Here is a 23,619-nt window from a genome sequence, read left to right on the forward strand (position 1 = left end):
CGGGAAACGTTACCACATGTAGGGCAGGGAGAGAGTCACAGCGTCCCCAACAACACGGCAAGGGAAGGCGGGCGAGGAATGCAAGTACAAGATTAAGTAGCACAAATCGACACCTAGAAGCTGACGGGTTTAGATCAATGCACAAACATTAGCTCTAGAATTTTATGATTGTTCAGATGATTGAATGAAGCTTCGCGGACTGTGTTAAAAGAGTCGTCGATACGCAACGAGTTACTAAATACTATTTATGAAAGCTGAAAAGCTTCACTTTGCTCTATCTATAAATCAATCTGTTTTTACTTTATTTGAAATTAAATCAAGATTCGTTTTATCAATGTTATCGACAAGTTATCCGAGAAGATTGAAAAAGTGCTGAATGATAAAATTAAAGACGAAATTGCTCGATGTTCAAGTTTCTAATTGTCTTTAGAATCGTGTATTATTTGTGACGACAGATTATCTCTACAAATGAAACAAGCGATTGTATGGCATACTTTATCGTGACGTGGATCGATTGTACGAAGCTAAAATAAACCTCGTGCCATCTGCAAACTGCAACAAAGCCTTTTCGCTCGACAATTCCGAAGCTGGTAAACTGCTCTCTTTGAAAATTAATAGTGTCCCCTCCACAACGCTTGCGGGTAACAAGAGGAGGAAACAACGAGAGAGAGAGAGAGAGAGTTGCAATAATAATGAAATAGCCACGTCCGAAAATTAACTTCATCCGGGTTTCGTCACGTCATTCTGTCGCGTGGCGTAATTACAAGTCGGCAACAATTAAAGCGGGAGGGACGAGATGAGAACGCGTACGCTCGCCAGCGACTAAGTTCGAGAGTGTTTAAGCATTAAGAGGTCCATTAAGGTTCGAGATCCGTAGGAGGGGTCACAGACGAGAGGCACGTCTTCCTCGCGTACTAGTCCTCGTGTTATTTACTACCTACCGGGTGGATATGTCAGCGGCTCGATCTCGCTCTTACGAGCATCTGTCACGCGCATAAATATTCACGCGGTGATGCAATGCGCGAGCGTGCGACGGGAAAATATTATTTTAACACGACGATAAAAAGATGCTGGCTCCTCTCCATCGCGATAATCTTTCGTGGACGAAAATCACGTTACAATACGGCCATTCGACAACGTGTAAACTGGGTCGTCGTGTACGATGTGATGTAACACGCATGCCACATATGTATGTACCATATATCGAATACTTTCGAAGCGTGAGACGTGCGCGAGATGCATCGGATACTATGCATCACTTAGGATGCTCAGTCAGTGGTAAATTACCCAATAGGCGTAGGCTAACAAGTATGTCTAAGCGCATGTAGGTAGCTCGGAAAACTAGTGCCATTATATAGGGCATCTTGAAGGCGTAAATGCAAATGCCAAATGCAATTTTAAAACGTGGATGCGTTCGTGTTTATAGTCGTTGAATATTGAAAAATCCTACAGTAACTAGGTCGAAGTTATTAAACGTAAAAAAGTTTTATCTCCGAGGCACATTAGCATTTACGTAAAGAATATTTTTAAATTATTTTAAAATATTAATTAAATTGTAGCAATGATATATGAATTTAAGATAAAATAATTTATAAATAATAATCAATAGATTTATCATAAAAGGGTAAAATCTCTTTTCGATCGAAAATGAATATCGAAATTATAAACGCAAACATATAAATGACATTTAGAATTTGCACAATAATTAGATTAAATTCTGGATCCGGATTTTAATTTCAAAATAATTTTGGCGTTTCTTTGTACTTTTGGTAATTATTTTTGCGTCATCCCTTGAATGTCGCGATTACATTCCCGCAATTTCACCGACGCGACACTGCAATTATTCTCATACATCCATCATGCGGCCGCTTTAGCACGCGAGAAAACCGGCGAGGCAACCGTGCGAATAGCATCGAAGTGGATTGAATCTCGAAATGGAAAAAGCATCAACGACAATTATCGCGAGGAAGATAAACGCACCACCTCGTTCGCACACCTCAGTAAATGAGGCGTATCGCAGCAGGCTGATGCGTGTGAGAGCGAGTAATAAACTTCAATATTAGCGTTCGTTCCATCGTAAATACGAGACATCACCTCTCGGGTTTGCATACGCCTACGCAAGCGTAAATACTCATAGGATGTATTTCATGACGTTACGACATTTCTGACAAAGCCGAGTTACGATCTCGAATCTGTCATTTCGTATCGAACGTCAAATTTGTTTTCGAATGAACGGCACTGGAAATATTACACGTTGCTTGTCGAAAGAAATTAAACGTTATTTCGTAGGCATTGCATAAAAAATTTAATAAACTAGTTAACATTTCGAATAAATTGGAGGTGGAAAGATAATACAGATTGATTATTAGTGAAAATATTTCTCAGTTTGTTTTACTGCCGAGAAAGAATTATTTTAAAAATATAACAACCAGTTACAAAAAAAAGAAGAGAAAAAAACCCTACGTGTTGTTTCTCTATTGAATTTCGAAAATATTGTATATTACAATGGATAAATTTATTAAACAAAAAAATGAAAGCCAAAATATGCAAAAAAAAATTGAAACATGGATTTTATTGTAAACGCGCAAGAATCGCGATCTTTTATAATAGCTACAAACTTTTAATTTTTCCGCGTAATGAGCAATTTCATTTGATATATCTCGTAAAATTTTTCAACCTTGTCATTTTTATGATCTTATTTCCTGCCGATGTGCAGAAGCACGCCCTCGTTTCAATTTTACTCAATTTTCTTTCATTTCCGTCTGCGCAAGCGCGGATCCGATTATTCTGCCAAGTGATAAAAACGGTTGTCGATAAATTTTACCGGTATACCACGAAGTTGTCGGTTCGCAACAACGTAAGTTTCAGCCTTAGAGCTGCATGACAGTCAATAACTGAAGTTCCGATAAATTCAAGGATAGCAACTTATGTAAATGTCACATCAAGCGGAACGCGAAATATAGGAAACACGTAACGTAACATAAGATATACCAGAAATTTTGTTAAACAAAATGTATAGAAATTGACAGCGTTATTTTATGTTTACAATTTTCTACAGCTTTATATAATATGTATTTATATAATCGCGATCATTTTTTTTTTTTTTTTTTTTTTTTATTATACAAATTTAAAGACAAAATAATAATGGTTTTTCAGGCTGTCATTTTAAGGAAGTAAAACGCATATTTATTACGATGCATTTCCATCCGAGTTTCATGACATTCGTATTTACTATCACCACACCGTAATTACATGCCCGATAATATCGGGTCACGAGAAGTCTGGTTGCACACACGTGTATTCGTTCCCGACGCGTGCATGTTTGCGGGCACTCAGTTTGCGGGACAAGTGCACTGCGGGATCTGCGCGCAATGAGATCTCGTCGAGAGTAGTCGAACTCAGCATTGAGTCTGACATCGACGGAAGCGAGCGCGCCTCGTTAAAGTCGCACATGATGAGAACGATCGTCAATTTGATCGTCTGAATAATTTATGATTCGCAAATTACGATATATCTTAGCATAAAAGATATGCTAAAAATAAATTTTGCGTTTGTTATGCAATTTTAGAGCAACTATATATTCCATATATTTTATAGGAAAAATATTCTTACAAATTTTTTAACATTTATCAAAATAGTATAATATTTATTTTTTCCTTTGTTAAGTATATTTTTTTATTTTTTTTTTTTTTTAAATCGAGATTGAAATATTATAATGAAGTTCGAGCTATTGCGTAATCAATGATGTTTTGAAAATCTGAAGAAAAGCAAAATTGAGAAAGAGTTATTCTCTATAGAAATCGAGTCGAACGTCACAGTTGGAATTAAATAATTCGAGATATCCTTTATTGGGTATCCTGCACTTTGTTGCATAATGCAGTGGCGTGCAAGAATCTCAATGAATAATATTAGTATGTATTTGAGATTAATAGCAAAGTGTGGTTTAGAAAGCGTTTAAGCAGACACTCAAAGCATGTTACACAGTGACTCGTTTCGCAGTGGTATTTTAGCAACTCTCTAATTTCAATCATGATTACACGGACGTTTTCGCGTATAGGGATGCTGAGTTATGTATCTCGTTGGGAAAAGGGAATCTCGTGCGATGGCAAATCGTGAGTAACACAGAAAGCCAGTCAAACGACATGATGCGCATATAAAGCGTGGCTCTCCTCTTAATTTTACCAAATTTTTCAACTTTTCGTCGCAAAAAGTAAGTTCGTATCAAACAGATTAATTTCTCGAAATGAGAAAAAAACCTCATTTAGATTAATAAAATCAAATTTATTAAATATATAGATTATTAAAATTTAAACAGATTAATAAAATAATTAAATTTTGAATTAAAGTCTACAATGTAATCGTTCCATCGCCGGGAGATTTCATTTATTTAAACGTTTTTTATGTATATTATCTAATAAATATATCGAAACTGTGTGTCATCAGAGCAATGTACATATTTTCTCGTATTGTTAGATAAAATGATTAGAAAGATCAAGGTTACTCTAAAATAGTTATGCTACTTGCGTCATCCAATTCTCATTTAATCGTTCAAGTTTGAAAAGCAGAGATTTCACCAAGTGAAGCAAGTTTTCGCTTACCTTCTCTAGTTCCTTAAGACTGGCCGGTGAAACGTCGGAATGCCTTCGAATTTCCGGGCTTCGCGGTGGAGCTAATCCCGTTCCAAGTGAGCCTATTTGACTTCCGGTAGGTCCAAGCCGAGCGTCGCTGTGCCTCCTCTGGAGAGCCTCCAGGACCGGCACATCCAGCAGCGAATCCGTGGATTCCTGTGTCACTATCGGCTGGTCCCTCGAGGCGATCTTTCGACGGCAAACGCTACATCGCCAGGAAGACTATAACATTTTTCGAAAAAGCAATTTTACTCACCGATACGCATACATGTAGACATTTATTACTGACAAAAAGCTTGCGTTTGATGCTAACATGAAATTATTCTTTGCTTTACGTACATTTGATTTCAATAGATAATACATATTTATAATAGTAAACAATACATATAAATACAATATTTATAATAGTAAAATTCATGCACAATTCATAAAAGCAAAGTTATTCTATACAGACGGAACTGTCAGTTTAATTGACTTTGTTATTTATCAATATAAATTTAAGACACGCATATATACAAACGGATTTAATAGCAATTTTTTTTAATTACAAGCCGAATGACGAAACTGCAAATTAAAGCACGAATGTGAAAAAAATAATGGGCGATATGAAACATAAATATTTTATTTAGATTAATCGATATTGTTAAAGAAAACTATTTAAATGCAACTTTCGCAGAAAAAATATTTTGTTAGAAATCTAGAGAACACACGCGCGTATATATAAACATTTCTAAATTTCTAAATTTATTCATTTTACTTTGATAAACAACAATACGAGGGAAAATTACGAGAAACATGATTGAAATTTTTTACTGTAAATGTCGCTGTCCTCTCTCTTTTCAAATACCGTGTAAACTTGCAGTGTTTGCATAATCAGATTTACGACCTGCTTTTTCTATAATACGTATTTATAATAGTGAAATTCACGTACGGTTCATAAAAGCAAAGTTATTCTCTTTTCCCCCGTGCTGGGAGCACTATTTTATGAAAAATAGTGAATGCAAGGACGAATGCAAATCTCTTGGAACTTGTGCACACATTTCCATCATATTCATATACGACGACTTTTCTCGCAATTCTATAGCGCGCGCAACGTTCATGTTTCATCAAATATAGAAGAACGCATATATATTTCAACGAATTTAGGTGAGAGTGTTGATATATCACATGTATTAGGAATGAATAGAGACACGGGATGAATAGACTCTTGGAATGATTACGCATATTCCAGCAAATTTGGGTTGCCCGCAGGAATGTCATGCCATAGGGCATACCAAACATTATAATCCGTTGTAATAAACGCAAGATTAAATATCGTGCGATCGGTTGCGCGCATTTATCGAATTTATCAATTACACGCGTAATTAGAATTAATGCGCGATCAACACGTGCATTCACTCGGCGAGCAAAAGGGGACAAATAATCACGGGCCTCGATTAATCTTCGGCGCGGTTAAATGAAATCGTGCGAAACAGAAATAAATTTTTTCATTAGATTTTCGCGCCTTTCTGATACTTTAACTGCCCATTTTAAATTCTTTTTGTTCCTCTCTTGTTGGCATTTGTAAATTTAATTATTGATGCGAAATGATAGAGGACCTTAATTCTCTTTCAATGGTTTAAAAAAAAATCCTTAAATAGTTGAAGAATGGGAATCTTTTATTTTTTTGCCAATAATTTTACGGTACGATAATTTTCTACGGTTGCTAATGATGATTTATTGAAACAGTAGACAGAAAATAAATTCCTCACTTGAGGTGTTTTCATTTTAAATGCAAGATTTTTCGCTCTAAAAATCGGTCCATCGAGCGCGAAAATACCTCCTTGAAATAACAATAAAATCCAACGAGAAAGACGGCGGGAGTGGAAATTAGCAAGCAATGAAGGTGGACGTGATTTACATGAGGTAATGTTAGGCCCGGTATTAGGAAACTTCCGTTTACTTCGTATCACCGTGAGTCTTCGGCTTTTCTTGTCACTATCGGCTGACAATTAACTTTCTCTTTCGCGTTCACCCTTCGATGAATACGCAAGTAATGAGATTTTCGTTTCTAATACGTTTATATGGAAACTTTTTTATAAAAGTCGAATCACACTAGAAAATATTTGCTGTTTTTATAATATTTCGTTTTTTTAATTCATTCGGTACGTAGAGAGATACGTTTGTCATGGTTTTGTAATTACATGAAATATAATCGCGTGGCAGAAGATTGACGTACTCTTCCGATATATGAATAATGACACATGTTAAAATAAAAATTTATTATTCTTATTAATAAGTATAATATAATGAGGCATATATTAAATGAAAAAAATAGATATTAAATAGCGGTGAAATCTCGTGATTAATTATAATGTCATTTTCGAAATTAAATTTTCACATTTGATTCAACCGTGCGTCGTTCCTTTGTATTTTTCGTCCGTTTAATCCAGCAATCAATTTGCGTCCAAACGCCATCCAATCTCACTTTACGGCAATATTTACCAACAGAAAACAATGAACAAGCAGGTTAATTAGAAATGGAGGCGCGCAAACTCACTGGATCGTCAGAATTCGTTGTCGTCGAATACGAGGCGCAGTCCTCGCAGACCTTGTGTTGACACTCGCAACAAGTTCGCGAGACTTCTTCGGGACCAAACGACTTCCGGCATACCCTGCAATCATCTCCGCTACTTGTTTTGCCGCTCGTTTCCGACTTCCTGGAACATCCGGATTAGTTTTGTTAAAGCTTTTTTATTCGCCGTTTTTATTATGATTTTTCTAAACACATACTCCGTTAGCAACGCTATTGCCGTTGTCATATTGTGTCATCAAACCAAATATATAAGTATGTACATGTATAAATATATAAATATAAAAGTTATATAAGTATTTAAATTAACTACAATCTGTAATTAATAATTTATAATTTTTATAATGTAGGTAAAGCACATACTTTTATTAAATATTTTTATTTTAGAAGAATGAAGAGAGAAAGAATTATATCTCATTATTTTTATGACAGATATATATAAAAAAAGTACCGAAAGTTTGTATAAAAATATCTATCGTTGAGTCATTGTAATATTAATAAATTATGTAAAAATAAGATTGATCGTCGATTTTTACAAAATGCTACTGTATTGCAAAAAATCAGAAATATATCGCGAAAGAGAGATTATATTAATTTTTTTTCTGTATAACACGCGCATTTTATTTATTTTTCAATTATTTTTTGTTGCATATTTTCTACGATCGTGAAAACAATTTTAACAATTATTTCGACGCAACGTAATCATGTTTGTTCGCAGAAGAACACAATCGTTATTACAAGCGCGGGTTACTCAGCTGACCGACGACGAATCGTAGTCCTTAATGGACATGTCGTATTAAATATCACTCGGCGGGAGCTTGACAAACAGTAAAAATAGCTGTCGTGTCTGTTTAAACTGACAGTGAACTTTAGGGATCGTTTTCCACACAAATAACGTTTGCTACTTTATGATATGTTTTGCGCACATGTTTTCCAATGAATAAGTCTTCACTCGCATGAGATAATAACGTGGTTCGCGGAGTAATCATGATGGATTATTATCAATCCAGCAAAACGTTTTCAAATAAATTGCATACTATATGTATGTATATCTGATGAAATGAATAATGAATTAAACGCTCCGCCGTACGAACATTTATTAAAGAATGCTCTCTGTCAGTTATACGACAAGATATTAATGTATCACATGGTTACTGTGTAGCCATTACTGAGATGTTAACATAATATCTAATATAATATAGATCTCCAATATTGAATGAATTCAAAATTAAAATATTTTTTAAAGTTACAAAATTTATATTTTTTCATTATATAAATATTTTATACAATATTTATTATTTAAAAATATAGTCTTAGAGTCTATGTGCACTTACTTTACTGATTTGCACAAAATTTATTTTTTTTTATTTTTTTATTTTTAGAGAGAATTTTTAGTTTAAAATCAACATTTTCGTGCTATTGCAAATGATTTTTGTCAAAGATTAATTGCTTTCAAATATACCAATTTGAATGGAAATAGAGTACAGTTTGGCAGGATTCCCTTGGGGAAGCACAACTTCCACGCGAAAAAACACAATACCGGGTTTTTATTGTTACACTGTTTAGAACGTTTTTTTCGGAAACGGACGTTCTCATTATTTGCTAGTTTGTACTCGCAATCAAGTTACTATTTTTATATTTTTTATCGACTTTAGCAATAAATATACTCCAATACAAAAGCTATTAAATTCGGTTACGTGATACTTTAAATACAATACTTTTAATGAGAAGTACAAATTTATTTACAAGATAAAACCTGTAATAGAGAAGGAAGGCTGCGTTTCTATTTATTTGTCTATTCTATTATTTATTTCTCTTTCATTAATTTTTTTTTATTCGATTATTTAATCATGTATTTTGAATTGTTGATAATTAATTATAATAAAATCAAAAAGTTGATAATACATGTTTAGCGATATAATAATATTATTGCTAATATAATGTATTTATTCGAAAAATTAATCAACTTGAAATTAAACAGAAAACGAAGATATATTAATTTTATATTAATACAATTGCAATAAATCAGAAAATTGCGTATAAATTTATGTTTCTCTTTCCGAAAAACACATAATAATACAATATTTTGATATTATATATTTTAGTATTAATAATTTAATTAATAATAATATACTCGTGATATACAATATATTACAATAAAATAGGAAATATGCAAGTCTTTTTAACAGAAAGAATACTAATATAAATACTACTTTAATGAAGAAGATAATTCTTATGAGTATAACACATCTTCGAAATGTTTTTCACTCCATATAACAGTAAAACAAACATTTGAGCATTTTATACAGGATTTTGGCAGAAACTTACGATTTTAGAGATTCAATCGTGGAGGATTCCTCTTTGGGCTGAATATCCTCCACTGGGGTGACCTTGGCCGGCTTCGCGACTGAAAAGAGAGAAAGTGGGATCTCCTTTATACTGTTATACTTCACGAAGTAACTGCGACAGAGTCCTATCCGCGGGCTAGGCTTACAAGACTCATGTATCCTTTAAGATCCCCCGCAATTGGTGAATCGATCGTTTTTCCGTCCTCCTGTCCGTTTCTACAGAATCTTTAAAGTTCCATTTAGATCTTTAAGGATATCTCCATTGAGAGTGCTCGTTAGGCATTCTACTCTTTCTTTCTTCTAGTTAGGGAAGAGCCACACGGCGATTTTATCTCGCGCGATTTGCCGAAGGCTTCCCTAATCGAACGGCGGCGTTATCGCGAATCCCCGTTGGGAAAACGGGGTTGCGATTTTAAGGGTCGACTGTTATCCTCGACAGGAATGAATTTTCGATATATCCTGCCGAAACTTCGTCCGTTCCCTAACAAAAAAAAGAAGCAGTTCCGCAAGAAACGAGACAGGAATTGTAATCGGATTGCTGCTTAATTTTATTCACATTGTAGTGAAACCCACTGTTGCATTCATTTCTTAGTGTTCACATCGTCGTTTAAATTAGTTAATGGTACTATGGAAATGCTTGCTCAAAGATGTTCTTGCCAGAAACGCAAAAAGCGTTTCTCGGTATTAGTGATACTGCATTGTATCACCGAGCAGAGTACTTCTCTGCAGCTCCTCAATTAACCCAAATACTCTCGCGAGTAACCAGATGATCCATGATTTTTTTTTTTTTTTTTTTTTTTGCGTCACGAGCAACGTTGCGGCATGAATTAACAGAATGAAAAAGATTACTGTACTGTGGGTTAAAAGAAAGAAATGAATTTTTCTGCGTTTTTTTTGTTTTTTTTTTTTGTGAAATTTTTCTCTCTATTTAAGGAATTTTTTAAAAATTCATATTTTTAAAGATTTATTTTATATACATATAAAACTTAAAGAAAGTTTATTCGAGCATTTACAACGAGTTTTTGTATTTACATAATATTAGCTTTGTTTCTCCAAATTTGATTTATTTGCATTTGATTTATTATACATAGATAGAGGACGAAGTTCCAGAACTAAATACATTATGAGATTATAACGAAACTGTCTCAATAAGATAATTTCTATTAACTTTAGAAGTTGAGTTATTGAAGTACATGTATCTTTTATATCGAAAAGTTTGCATGAGATTTGAAAAACTTGAGAAAAGTTATTCTATTCCAAAAACTATAGATAACGATGTAATACGAAGATAAAAAAGAGGTGCTTTGTAATTAACGCGATTAATTACTCGCTAAAGCGGTGCCCAACGTCACTTTTTTTTTACAAGATAAATTTATGCAAATTTCCTAGAAAATAAAAACGAAGAGAGAATTTTTCTACGCCCGCGGCAATGCAAAATCTGGAAAAATCAAAATCAAATCGCATAAGATCACGTGCGCGCGAACGCATGTGGCCTGGGTTAAATCGCCCGTGGATCCAATTAAACTTGTAGAAAAACCGACCAGATGCCCGTGATCCGCCGCATATCACCTTTCTCACCGCGGAAATTAACCGTCAGATCGAATCTTACGTGAATTATGATTCGGTCTGGAAAATGTGCGGTACATAAAGTGCCGCTTCGCGAGCGTTAAACGGTTAATTCCGCTCGTAGAGAGAATAGAACTCGTACTTCTTTTTTTTGATATATTAATACTGTATCACTAATAGATTTAATATTTATCAAAATAATTAAAATAATTATTTATATATATTTTATATTAAAATAAATAAAATATACACACGCTTTGTGTTTTTTTTTTTATTTTAACGGCGTATTATAATATTGAAAATATAAATTAGATTGGTAGACGTAACGTTTCAATATCATTATTTATAAACGTTAGAAATTTAATTATTCTTAAATTAGTTAATTATTTGTAAACATTTAAAATTTAATTACACATTCTCTGAAAAATTCGAGATTGATTTTTTATAAGTAGAAATTTCATGTATATATGTAATAATACTCGTATATTCAGTAATTTTTCAATATTAAATATATTGAGAGTTAAATTTTTAATAAAATTTTCAAATAAAATCCTCTTGAGATTAATCATAAATAACGATTTTGTTATACGATTTTGTCACATTTATACTCATATAAATACTCTTTGAAAACTTAATTAGCGAAATAATTCATATTTAATTTTCAATTGAATATTTAAATAATAAATTTGTTTGATATTTAACTTTTAATATGAACATCTTTATAATTAAATTAGCTTGATATTACAAAGACTATTTTGTAACAAACACGAATGTCAACATGGTGACTCAGTTTTATTAACGAAATTAACTTTTCTTGCGCTGACATTTTGTTATAATGTTTTTTTAGAGTCACGGATAGAAATCACGTTTGTATTTCTGTCAACGTTAAAAAAGCGGATTACTGGCTTAGGCAGCAAACAGAAGAAAAAATCTTTAACGTGCAAAATGTTAGAATTTCTTTATAATAGTTATTTCGTTATCATTGATATTCACCTGATTATGTGAGAATTCTGATTAGTTGTAACACTTGATTACTTGAACACAAAAATTATCTAATTGATCGAAAAATTATTAAAAAAGAATTGTCGCCATAAAAATCTATTCTTATTTTATACTAAATCCAAGAATCTTAGCTAACAATAAGATATAAATAATTGACGATTAATTTTACGATTTTATTTTTTACTATTTATTTAGGTAACTATTGTTGAGTTGATGAAAAGAATGTAAGAAGCTTTCAAGAGCTTTCATTATTTTCAAGTAAGTTTATTATTCCTTCGAAATTAGTATTTATATTTAGTGTGCGCTTTTTACCTTTATAATTTAAAATAACTTATGAAACGTATATCATTAAATAATGTGTTTCAATATCTCGACAATTTTTCCGGAAGACAAAACATGTGTGTGAGATTAATGTTTCTAGAAATTTGTCGAATGCGCACGTTATATAGTATATACTATATATATATATATATATATATATGTATATATATATATATAAATATAGTATGTATATAGATAGTATATAGTATATAAATTCTTGAAGGAAGAAAGCTCTTTCCAGACGTATTTAATGGTTTGAGAGTTGTATGTCTTGACGACCTCAGCGTGTTGCTCGTGACGCGTTATCGTTCTTTCGGGGCTTTCAAATAGCCATGGAAAAGACAAGAGGGTTTCCATTCTCCGAATGGAAAGCTCAACAGTGACTCTTCGAGTTTCCAACATAGGCAACTCGGATTTCCTCTCAACTTTGAATCGTCGGAAGTACGATGGTCTGTTACAAACACGCGAGATTTAACTTTCTGAGAGTTGTATAACGAGAGGTTGATCTCTCACAGAACAACTTGTATTATAATTTTATATCAGTTTATCTTCTTGAGGAAAGAATGTATTTGAAATCATTATTTATTGCGAAGAAAATACGAAATAACGAAAATCAATAAGATTTATTATTTAAAGAGATTTTATTTAAAAATAGATATTAATAAAATCTCGTTTCTAGGCCTTTTTTATTTAATTTAATTTTAATTGATAAAGATTATTGTTTTACTTCTGTGCCATTGAAAATTAATCTACTTTTTATCTCGTATCAATATCTTTTTGTAACATACAGTATTCTTTTTAATAAATCGGTATAATGACAGTTAAATTGCTTTGTGAAAAAAATTTTGCGTTAGCAATTCTTGACATCCCTCAATTAATAAAAATCAGATATTCTGTAGATAAAAATGTAACAAACGCATTGCGTATGTTTTTTCCAGCTCATTTAAACAAATCAAATCGTATCTCGCAATATTTATTTTTCTTGTGCAGCTACATATGTTTTCGATATTTTTTTCGATGAACGTCAAACGCAGAACTCTTTCGAATAATAAAATTGGAGAAAAAAATTTACTTTTTATTAAAGTAATATCGACCGAAAAGTTGAAGAAAAATCTGTAGAAACTTACGAAAGAGATGGAAATGATTGTACGCTGACATAGTTGCGTAAACAATGTGGCGGAATGTCATCTAAAAGTCAGATGAAAGAAAGAAATACTTGGCTTTTCTGCGCGCAATAATTATGGAGTAAAATATTTTTCAAATCATTTCAAAAATACATGCTCGTCGATTACATATTTCGCGATGTCGAGTACACAAAGTCACTCTATTCGATTGCGATATATTACACTCTATTACACTGCATTTACCGTTTACGCTTAAAACATCTGTGGTAAATTTCATTGAAGCTTTCGACGCGCGGACGCGATACGCGATACGCGATACGCATATGCGAAAAAGAATTTATTTCTCTATTAATGCAAATCCGTCCAATTTCGCGCCACTCGTACGAAGAGCAATATGTTTAGGCGCAGAAGGGATTTTATTCTCTCTATACGTATTAATTCCAATTCCGCTCGAATCTACTATTCGAATCTGTCTCGATTATCGAATGTTTTTAACGTTATTTTTTAATAGCAATATGCAATCGTCAGCGATATCGCGGATATTATACATACACTAGAAAAATATAGCAAGAGGTGCATAGTTTGCAAATATTTGTTTGGCGCACAGCGGATGATTTCCCCGAGTTTTCATCGTTTGCTAATAAGCCGCGCGCGCGTAATTGGATACGCGACATATTTTTGGTATCATCATTGGTTGCTGCAGAAGAGCCGGTCGATATCGTCGATTGACATTGCACCCGATCCGGTGTACGATAAACGACACGTAATTAAAGCCTCCGATCACTGATATAATGCTTCCGCAATATTAGTGATAACAGTGCTGATGACCTATTTATATCATTTATGCAATTCAGTGCAATTAATACGAATACCGTAAGTGTAGGAATCATTCGATGCGTATTGTTAGAAAATTATCTGAAAATCTGAATTTGTTATTAGAATATCTAAGGCACGTATAATATACTGTGTGGCGCACAAATAAAACTTATATAACTGGCAGACCTTCTACATTTTTCAGAAAGCTAGACAAGCTTGTTTTTTTTATTTTTTTTTACACGACTAATAACAGAAATATCGAGTAATAGTCGGTAAATTCTAAATATTTTTCCATGAGTTTTCTTCCAATATTCAATCGATGTTATTCATAAATTTCCATCGATGTACTATATAACTATAATACTTCAAATTTGCATGTTTGCTCACTAATCTTTGTTTTATCGAAAATACAAGAATACGCGCGATAAAAATATATTTAATACGGTACAGAAAAAATATATTGGCTGTACCGTATTAAATATATTTTTATCGCGCGTATTCTTGTATTTTCGATAAAACAAAGATTAGAGAGCAAACATGCAAATTATTGATACAGTATTGATACTAAATATTAAATATTATAATAAGCGATATATATTGCGAAAGCTTGTCAAGTTTGATTTCAATCAAAGCTGTTGCATTACCTAATATCAATAATTCCTAACTAATTGCAACATCATGTATCACGTTAAATCGATCCTTTCATATGAGTGGCGCACATTTTTATAAACAAATTATCATATTTGCAAATTGCATTGTCAAGTAGCTGATGGCTCATATGTGCAATTATATTGCTTAAACTAGATGGTGAAGAGAAATTATCAAATCGTAATGGAGCATGTTACCGCCCGACGGCTGGCGCGCTATTAGTAGGTCTATTGCTAGTAATTGATCTCCAGATACAATCACATTGTTAATCATCGTTGTAATTAATGGAGTACCGAGTTAACAGTGAATTGGCCGGTTGAATGGAATACCGTGGAATTAGTAGTCACGGGATGTATCTTGATGTGATTGACACGCACGAGGTAAACGATAAATTTTCACGCGCAAAACGATCGAAATATTCTTATGTAAATATTCGCGCTAATAGAGTCGATATGAGAGTCGACAGCGAAGGTAAATGCGATGAGTTTTATTAATGATTGAACGTGTTACACATATATGATTCGGCACCGTACGAAGAATTTTATTTCTTAATTCTAGTATTATCAGGAGCAGAGAATAGTGGATAGTTTTATCACACGTAATATTATTGAAAACAATATTTTTAATATTAATTTTTTTACGACAAATTGGTTCCATTATATTTAATTAAAAATAGCCACTTGAAAAAATAGAGGCACAGGCGCATTAATCAAAGGTACACAATGTGTAGTTTTATAAATAGTTCACATTATATCGACCATGTCATTACGACGTCGAAATTAGATTTCGCGAAATAGAGAAGATTGATGCGACGATTCGAAAGTCATAAGATATCATTGATAAGCAGACTGATACAGCGTAAATGCGAAGGCGGGGATTGGAATCGGTCATATTTGTGCGTTGCCGCTGAATTTATGCCGTGATGGTGCCAGCTTGAACATTAAAGGTGGCCATTCAAAAGTCTTTTCGTCGTCTTTCATACGCGCGAACAAAAGCCTACTACGTACGTTTTCGTCGGATATGCGAATAATGCGAAATCCGACTTTCAATAGGAAAGTTCGGAGATTTCGAACCACTCATGGCTCTCTTCCACTTCTGCCTTTTCCGGCTCCACAATATTTTCAACAACCTCAAGCTTCCCTTTCCGTTGATTTCAGTTTCCCTTCCCTTTTCGCGTGTTTATTCAAAAAACATCGAATCCTATTCAATCAGATATTATTTCGTGGAAAAAATAGTATATCGTTTCGCTGATATGCTGAAAAAAAATGAAATAGGAGTCAATTACTCGTAAGTGGATAAGTAATAGTAATAAAATATGCGTTTCTACTGCTTTTAATTATAACAAATTTTAACATAGAAGAGAATCTCAGTTATTATCTCTCCTATTGTAAAATTTAAGAATATATATATACGTGAGGCAATGTATCTAAAATTAAAAATCATGGAATTGGATCTCTTCAGCGTTTTAACGTTTATCACGAAGGTGATGTTGCATATTTTATGACTGAATTATTTTGAAACGACCCCGAGAACAAGGATTATTAGCTCTACTTTCTCGTTTCATCGCGAATGGCAAACACGTGTAGAATTTTTTTACAGAATTCCTAAAAAAAAGTAGCTTACCGAGAGAAATAGAAGATAAATCTTCAAAGATCGAAGATCGTAATCTATAATCGTAAAACAATGGAAAAGCACGTTGTCAAAAGTAGGTTCAAAAAATAAATGCGAGCGAAAGAAAGATGGATAGAGAGCAAAAGCAGAATAAAAATCGATGGCAGTTTCGAGATTAGATTTGAATTTTACTAAAATTAATGCACGTATAAACACTATGATCTTTAAAACAGAAGTAAAGGTGCGCGACAGGAAAGTATACACTTTACCGTTGACTCTATCAACCCCTCGAGAGTTAATTTGAGTTGCTAAATCAATGCTGACTGTCGACGATGAGGTTTCAGACGAAGGATCCAGGCATAGGAGGCTGCAAAGTCAGAGATTCGCAGAAACTACTCTTAACTGGCTGATAAACATGAGTTAACTGCGAGGCAACTCATATGATTAGTTTGTCGACTTACTTAAGCTCTAACTTAACAGTAAAATTTGCGATTTTACTATGTCTTAATTAGGAAAGGATTGAAATAATTTCTATTGTAATGTTTAAATTATAATATCTGTGTCAAAAATATAATGTAGAATAATATATAAAAAAAAATATATGACTATAAAAAATATAAAGAAATATAAATAAATATATAAAATATGTAATATATATACATATATATTTTGTAAATATAGTATTATATAGAAAAGAAATATACATGTATGAAAGAGAGATGAGTATATTATTATATTTTAAATTTTATTTGTGCATAAAAATATCTTTTTCATCATTTGTACATTTATTTCTGTTGTGCTAGCATTTTTAATTTTTAATTTTTCTTTTCTACATTATTTTACGTTGTTTCTTTATCTTTATGTTTGGAATTAATTTTTCGCGGGTTTACATTTTCTACTGTCTGTTGTAACATGTTTGAATCCTCTCTAGTATACTCGAATTTAGCTGAAACTATTTTACCAATCGCAAATCAACCAAGAAAATCGCGAACGTGTACAACCCAGCTTCGTAATCTGCCAATAGCATCAAAATCCCAAATTGATAGAGAACCGTGCCACGAGGGACGGGGACGAGCACGTGCATCGTTGATGGACTCGCGGGAATTGCGGGCGGATGTCATATCGCGCTCGTGCAAAGCTGCTCGATGGAGAAAGCGACGGTATACCAGGTGTAAATAACAATTACCATTCCATGGAGTTTCTCTCTCGATGGCATCCGCATTCCCTCTCGTATCATTTTGTATACGTGCCTTTGTATTTTAACCCTCCTGTAACGTAAGCTCGCATTTTTCACTCAATTCTTGACTTCACCAAGTTTGCCGCTTTGTCAAACTTTTTACTCTCTTTCTCTCTTTCTCTTTCTCTTCAAGACTTTTCGATCTCGCCTGTGCTCTCTGTCGTTTATTTCGGCTTTACGACTCTACCATTCGCAATCCCGTCACCATTATTTGGCCGTCCTTGTGCAGCTCAAGTTTCTAGAGAGAGAGCGAAATGAAAAGGAATATCAGCGAATACTGTAACCATTCTTTAGAGATACAACCCTTCTTCCTGTAATGCTCTAAATTTCACAGAAAGTCTTTCTTTTCCCACTTTTATCTTTTGAAATCGCAGATAGATTATTCTTATTTCTTGAAATATATAAATATCTGTATTAATTTTTATATTAATTTTATAGAAATATTTATTGGTATTATATCTTATTTTAAATTATTTATTATATATACATATGGATTAAAACTATTTGTTAAATCTGACAGATATATGAATTATTACTATTATAAAAATAATTTTTAATTTTATGCTTCGTCTATCTATTAAATATATTCTCCTCTAAACCAGTATGACACGTTGAGAATGTATTTTACAGTTATCATAATTGCAGTCACTTGACCCACTGGAAAACGAAATAGAATATTAGTTACCTACGCTTCGTTGATCAAGTGTTATTTAATTCACGCGCCAAATTAATTAAAGTGTTTTGGAAAAATTTTATCAGGAATTATCCGTTTTTTCTCTGAAAGCTCAGAGATATTCAGTAAAAGGTTATGAACAAAATTCGTGGGTGAAACTCTCGAATTGTTAAGCACCATTAATAGACGAAGCGAAGCCGAAATTGCATGGAAACCAGGGGATTGAAGGCACGGAGAGGAGAATAGACAAAATGGATTAGAACTGCCTGTTTTGTCGGGAATGACATTAATTCGCTTTCCTTTATCCTTTCCCTATGATCGTTTGTGATTGCGATTAAAGGCTTAAATGTCGTTACTTAATGATTGCGCGAACAATGCGCATTAGAGGAATCTGGGGAGGAAATGAGTGATCGAGTTTCGCAGAGCTATTGTCAAAAAACTTAACGCAAAAAATTTTCACAATTTGACATGTTCTTTTCAAAAATCATACTTTTTTCGAAATGCAAATTTAATTTACATGTTGAAATTTTTATTAATTAAATATAATTCATAATTATATAATTTCGATCAATTTGTTTGTTAATATAGAATAATTTGCTAGATTATTTTATTTTGTTTTTTAATTAATTCAACAATTTTTTTAATGCAAACTCCCACGTGCTAATATTTTCAATATAAATTTAGCAAACCATTTTGTTCAAAAGTAAATAAGTGTGTAATATGTTTTATGTGGCATTATGTCATTAAACGGATTACGAATGCGAGATTAAATGAAAAGGGAAAAACTCGCAGTACAATTCACGTCACGAAAGGGGAAAAGGATAAGCCTTTCGAAAGGAAGAGAAGGAAACTTCCTTCGCAGCTTAACGAATCTCTGTAATTTAAATCCTGCCGTGCATCTCGCCGAGGTTAACTTGCCTTGCGAGTATTTTTACCACGCTTTTTCTTCTCGACCTTCCTTCGTTATTAGTGTTTTTTCTTTTTTCTTCGAATCGAAGTAAAATAAGCTCTCGATGTATATCGTAGCGAGGTTTTTTTCTTTCGCATTTTCCAGCCACGTCTTATTAAGATAAAAAGAGAGAGATAGAGATTCCTTTTTGTATCTTTTTTATTTCTCTTTATCTCGATTAGCGGATTTCCGAGTATCGTTTCTTTCTTCTCAAGAATCCAATGGAGAGATAAACTGTGCGCACTGTGCTTCCACAAATTATGCTCTTATTTCTCTTAAGTGCCATGAAATTCGTTAAATCGAACTTGTAAAATCTTATAAATCTGTATAAATGAATCTGTCATAAATATCAGCTTTGAAATTAACTCTCGTCGATTAATGATGAATTTTTCGATCATCGGAATCTTAATGTTCCCCGAACGAGTGTCAAATCAGCTATGAATGATGGCATCGCTGTGTATTTTGGTACACCCTCTTGAACCTCTCCGAGGTAACCTTTAAACTTTGTGAAAGCATGGTTTTGCAAATTGAGATCTTTCGGGTATGTGAGATAGAATTCCGGATATCTTTCACATCAACGAGACATGAATGTAAAAGAAAAATATGTAAATTTAATTCATATCTGCGCTTTTAACGAAGTAAAGTATATTAAATCTTTATTAAAGCTCTATTAATTATGTTTGTTTATAGCAAATAAAATGCAAGAATGGAAAACAGTCGCTAAACTATTATTACGCTCGTATATTTAAAAAACTTTCAACTCGCGGAACAGAATAATAATTTTATTCGATAGGAAGTCTATTCACGAAACTTGGCAACAAAAGCTCTCGATAAATCGACATATTTAACAATGTCGAACGCTGATAAATTGCGGTACGACATTTCTTTAACTCGCATGACGGCGCATAAATCAAAATAGACATCAAATTGATAAACCACCGATTGTATGCGGGCACGCAGGTGCATCGAGATTATTATTGCAATTGCGTTATGCCCTGATATACATAGTTACCTTTAGCCTCTAGTTCGATGCAGAAATAATTTTCTTTTATATTTTATCAAATTTTTTTTTCTATAATAGATAATTATCAGAAAAATAAAGAAACCCAACTATTTTGATATTCAATCTAAATTTGTCGAAGTAATTTTTCTGTTATTTTTTTTGTGCACCTTCATTAAGAGAGGATCTATGCAGCTAGAAATTAATATTTCTCGCGGTTGTCGAATACAAAGCGGCTTTTCATCGCGCGTGTCGACACAAAATGAGAGGAAAAGGAAAACGCGCACGTTGTTGATGAAAAGCGTGAAAACGCTCCGACTATCCTCCACTCCCATTGGTCTCTATCTATATACTTGTCTCCCAACGCGGTTTCCCGCCGTATAATTGGACAAACATAGCTAATATTTATGTAACAGTTACCCGGCACACAACACGAATCATTGTTGCCGCATTACGCACGGTTGCACACAACATAAAAAAAAAAAAAAAAAAAAAAAAACAGGTATAAATTCTGCAGATTCGCCTCGTGGCCAAGATCGTCATAAAATAGTGCTTGGAAAGTAGTTCAATTCAAGAGTGCCTGCATTCTGCAGTCAGGTCAGGTACCAGCGCGAGGAAACTGCACGAACGAATTGAACGAAGTTGACGTGACGTCAGCGTGACGACAAATGAAATTACCGTAAATCGTGAGATTATAATAGGATCATATAATTCTTTGATTATATATATATATATATATATATATATATATTACCGCCGAACGCGTTTTATGACGCACGTACAGGAGAAGTAATTTGATCATTAAATGTTAATTGGAAAATATTTCAGAGAATATTCTTTTCAAAGTGTAAATATATTATTTTCAAAAGATACACAAAACAGGAGCACCAACGAAAGAGTTTGTCTTTGAAAATCAATGAATAAAATGTTGATGCTTTAAAAAATTTTTCTTTGCATAATTTTTTTCTTAATATCGAGAAAGTAAATTTTCTAAATATAATTAACTTTTAGTCCATACTGTTGTTTTTGGCATCTTTTAACCGTACAAGTGGGTCGGCATATATTCGATAAGTTTTATTAATATGTAAAAAATATGTTTAAAAAAAATCTGAAAAGATTTATATACCTTCATTGATTCTTCTAAATAAAGACTAAAATAATAAATTTAAAAAATAATTTGCTTAAATATTGTTTTACGATTATTCAGTTTTAAGAAATTGACGCTGTTAGAAAAATCACGAGCAAAAATAACCCATCAGTATGGAATAAGGCTTCAGTATTTGTTCATATAACATTTGTGGTTTTGTCATAATAATTGTATGCAAACAAGATAAATTTAATGCAAACAGGTAAATAAAAAAGGAGGACTCACCATTTCCTGTCGCCATGATGTTTCCCAGCAATCTACTTAAGGTTTTCCCACTCTCTTCCGGCGTAACCGACCCCGACGCACCGGTTTCCGGTTGCGTCATTACATTCATCTGCAAGATAAATAATATTTTGTTGTTTTATTTGAAAGTCATCTTAAATAAAATTAATAATCCTCATAGTTATCATAAATTACTAATCGGACATATATTAACTAATATATATCTCACATCGCTCTTAAATAGTATTATTTTTAAATAGCATTATTATTTAATAGTATTTAAATATTCATAAAGTTTGCATAAAATCTGTAAATATAGATGGATGGCAGATTATCTGTATATATATATATATATATATATATATAATAAATTATTTTCTAATGTAGAATTAAAGAATTTGTAAAATGTAAATTTAGAGAACGTCTAATTGACAAATCACGATTATAATATAAACTTATCAAATGATATGTTTGTTGAGAAGCGCTAACAATGGCCTAATAATACAAAACGATATTTAAACATGAATTTCAATATTTGCATTTACTTGGATATCCTTGACCCGATAAACGTATATATTAATTAATATCTGTCCCGCAGATCTCTCCCCCGCAGGCTCTGTGTTTCAACAGTGACATCGTCAAACTCCGTCAACATGATTATACAAAGAGAAACCGTCTAGAAGCAACTCAAAAGGGAGTCGGGAGTTAAATACTTTTCGCCGTAAGCGAAAATTCTTACCGAGTACTAAAATTTAGGCTAAATATGCGATTCTTTGGTTTACGTTTCAGAGCGCTATATTACAGTACTTCATAAGAATTATCGCCGTGGGGTTAAACCTTGCGAACCTCGGAGATTTTAATCAAGAGTCATCGTAGGTCCTCTTCTGTCGACGGAATGGCAAGAATTCTCGCAGGCCTACGTGCGCATTATTTTATGCAAAACGCGCGAGTTAATGAATGGGGATAAAGTTTTATTCATTTTATCATTTCGACATCTTGTAAGTTTTATATTTTAATATTTGACACATCGATTTACATTTTCAATAATTAACAATATATATTATATAACAGAGAATATCTTTTTCACAATTGTTTGCAATTTATCATACAATCTAAGAAGATGTTTAAAAAAGCTGTTTTCAGTCATATAGCATCGCAATGATTTTACGATGATAAAATTAATGATTTAATTGCTAAAATATGTTAAATATTTGTTTAATAATTATCGAAGTTATGAAAATAATATTTAGTTCTTGGACAATATTATTCTTCTTATTTTATTTATATTTTCTAAATTTTATACCCAATAAATTTTACATTACATTTACAAGAATTTACAATAATTATTCGATAATTCTTATATTAACGTAATATTGTGTCAAGATATAAAGCAAATTCAATAAATTGTATAATACAATATAAAATATATAAATCTTGTTATAGGATGTGTGACAATTTTAGACACACAAAGAGGATGATCGATTATATTTTGTTCTCTTTTTGCTTTTTTTTTTTAAACAAGATTTAGGAAAACTAGTTTTGTGTTCCGTGCTATTCGTAGAACAAATCCAAAGACACTGCATGAAACGGGCAAATTCAATTTTCTCACCCTCTTATTTCGAAAACAAGAAGACTCCAGCATTTATTTTCCGGAAAACTTCTAGTCCGCCAACATTATATACTTTTCCCAGAGCTTTGATATGGCCGCGATGACCTTTGAAGTATAGGATGATGATAAATATCTTTGCAAAAATA

General features: G+C 32.7%; 2 protein-coding genes across 11 annotated transcripts in view; one reads left to right on the forward strand and one right to left on the reverse strand.

Annotated features, from left to right (window-relative positions):
- Positions 1-23,619, reverse strand: part of Fife (regulating synaptic membrane exocytosis protein fife) — a 150,420-nt gene that overhangs the window by 80,633 nt on the left and 46,168 nt on the right. For all 9 annotated transcript variants that reach the window (XR_012047184.1, XR_012047185.1, XM_072897570.1 and 6 more), the window contains 4 exons: positions 21,868-21,976; positions 9,529-9,607; positions 7,168-7,327; positions 4,599-4,850 (listed from right to left, as the gene is read on the reverse strand). Coding sequence is in view for 7 of the 9 variants with exons in the window: in XM_072897570.1 (XP_072753671.1) it covers positions 4,599-4,850; positions 7,168-7,327; positions 9,529-9,607; positions 21,868-21,976 (600 nt within the window). In the remaining 2 variants the exon portion in view is untranslated. The remainder of the gene's footprint in view (positions 1-4,598; positions 4,851-7,167; positions 7,328-9,528; positions 9,608-21,867; positions 21,977-23,619) is intronic.
- The window catches only part of LOC140668513 (cytochrome c oxidase assembly factor 3, mitochondrial-like), a 136,976-nt gene that overhangs the window by 51,884 nt on the left and 61,473 nt on the right, over positions 1-23,619 (forward strand). The window lies entirely within an intron of this gene.

Source organism: Anoplolepis gracilipes, chromosome 8 (assembly GCF_047496725.1).
Source record: "Anoplolepis gracilipes chromosome 8, ASM4749672v1, whole genome shotgun sequence".
Classification (NCBI taxonomy): domain Eukaryota; kingdom Metazoa; phylum Arthropoda; class Insecta; order Hymenoptera; family Formicidae; genus Anoplolepis; species Anoplolepis gracilipes.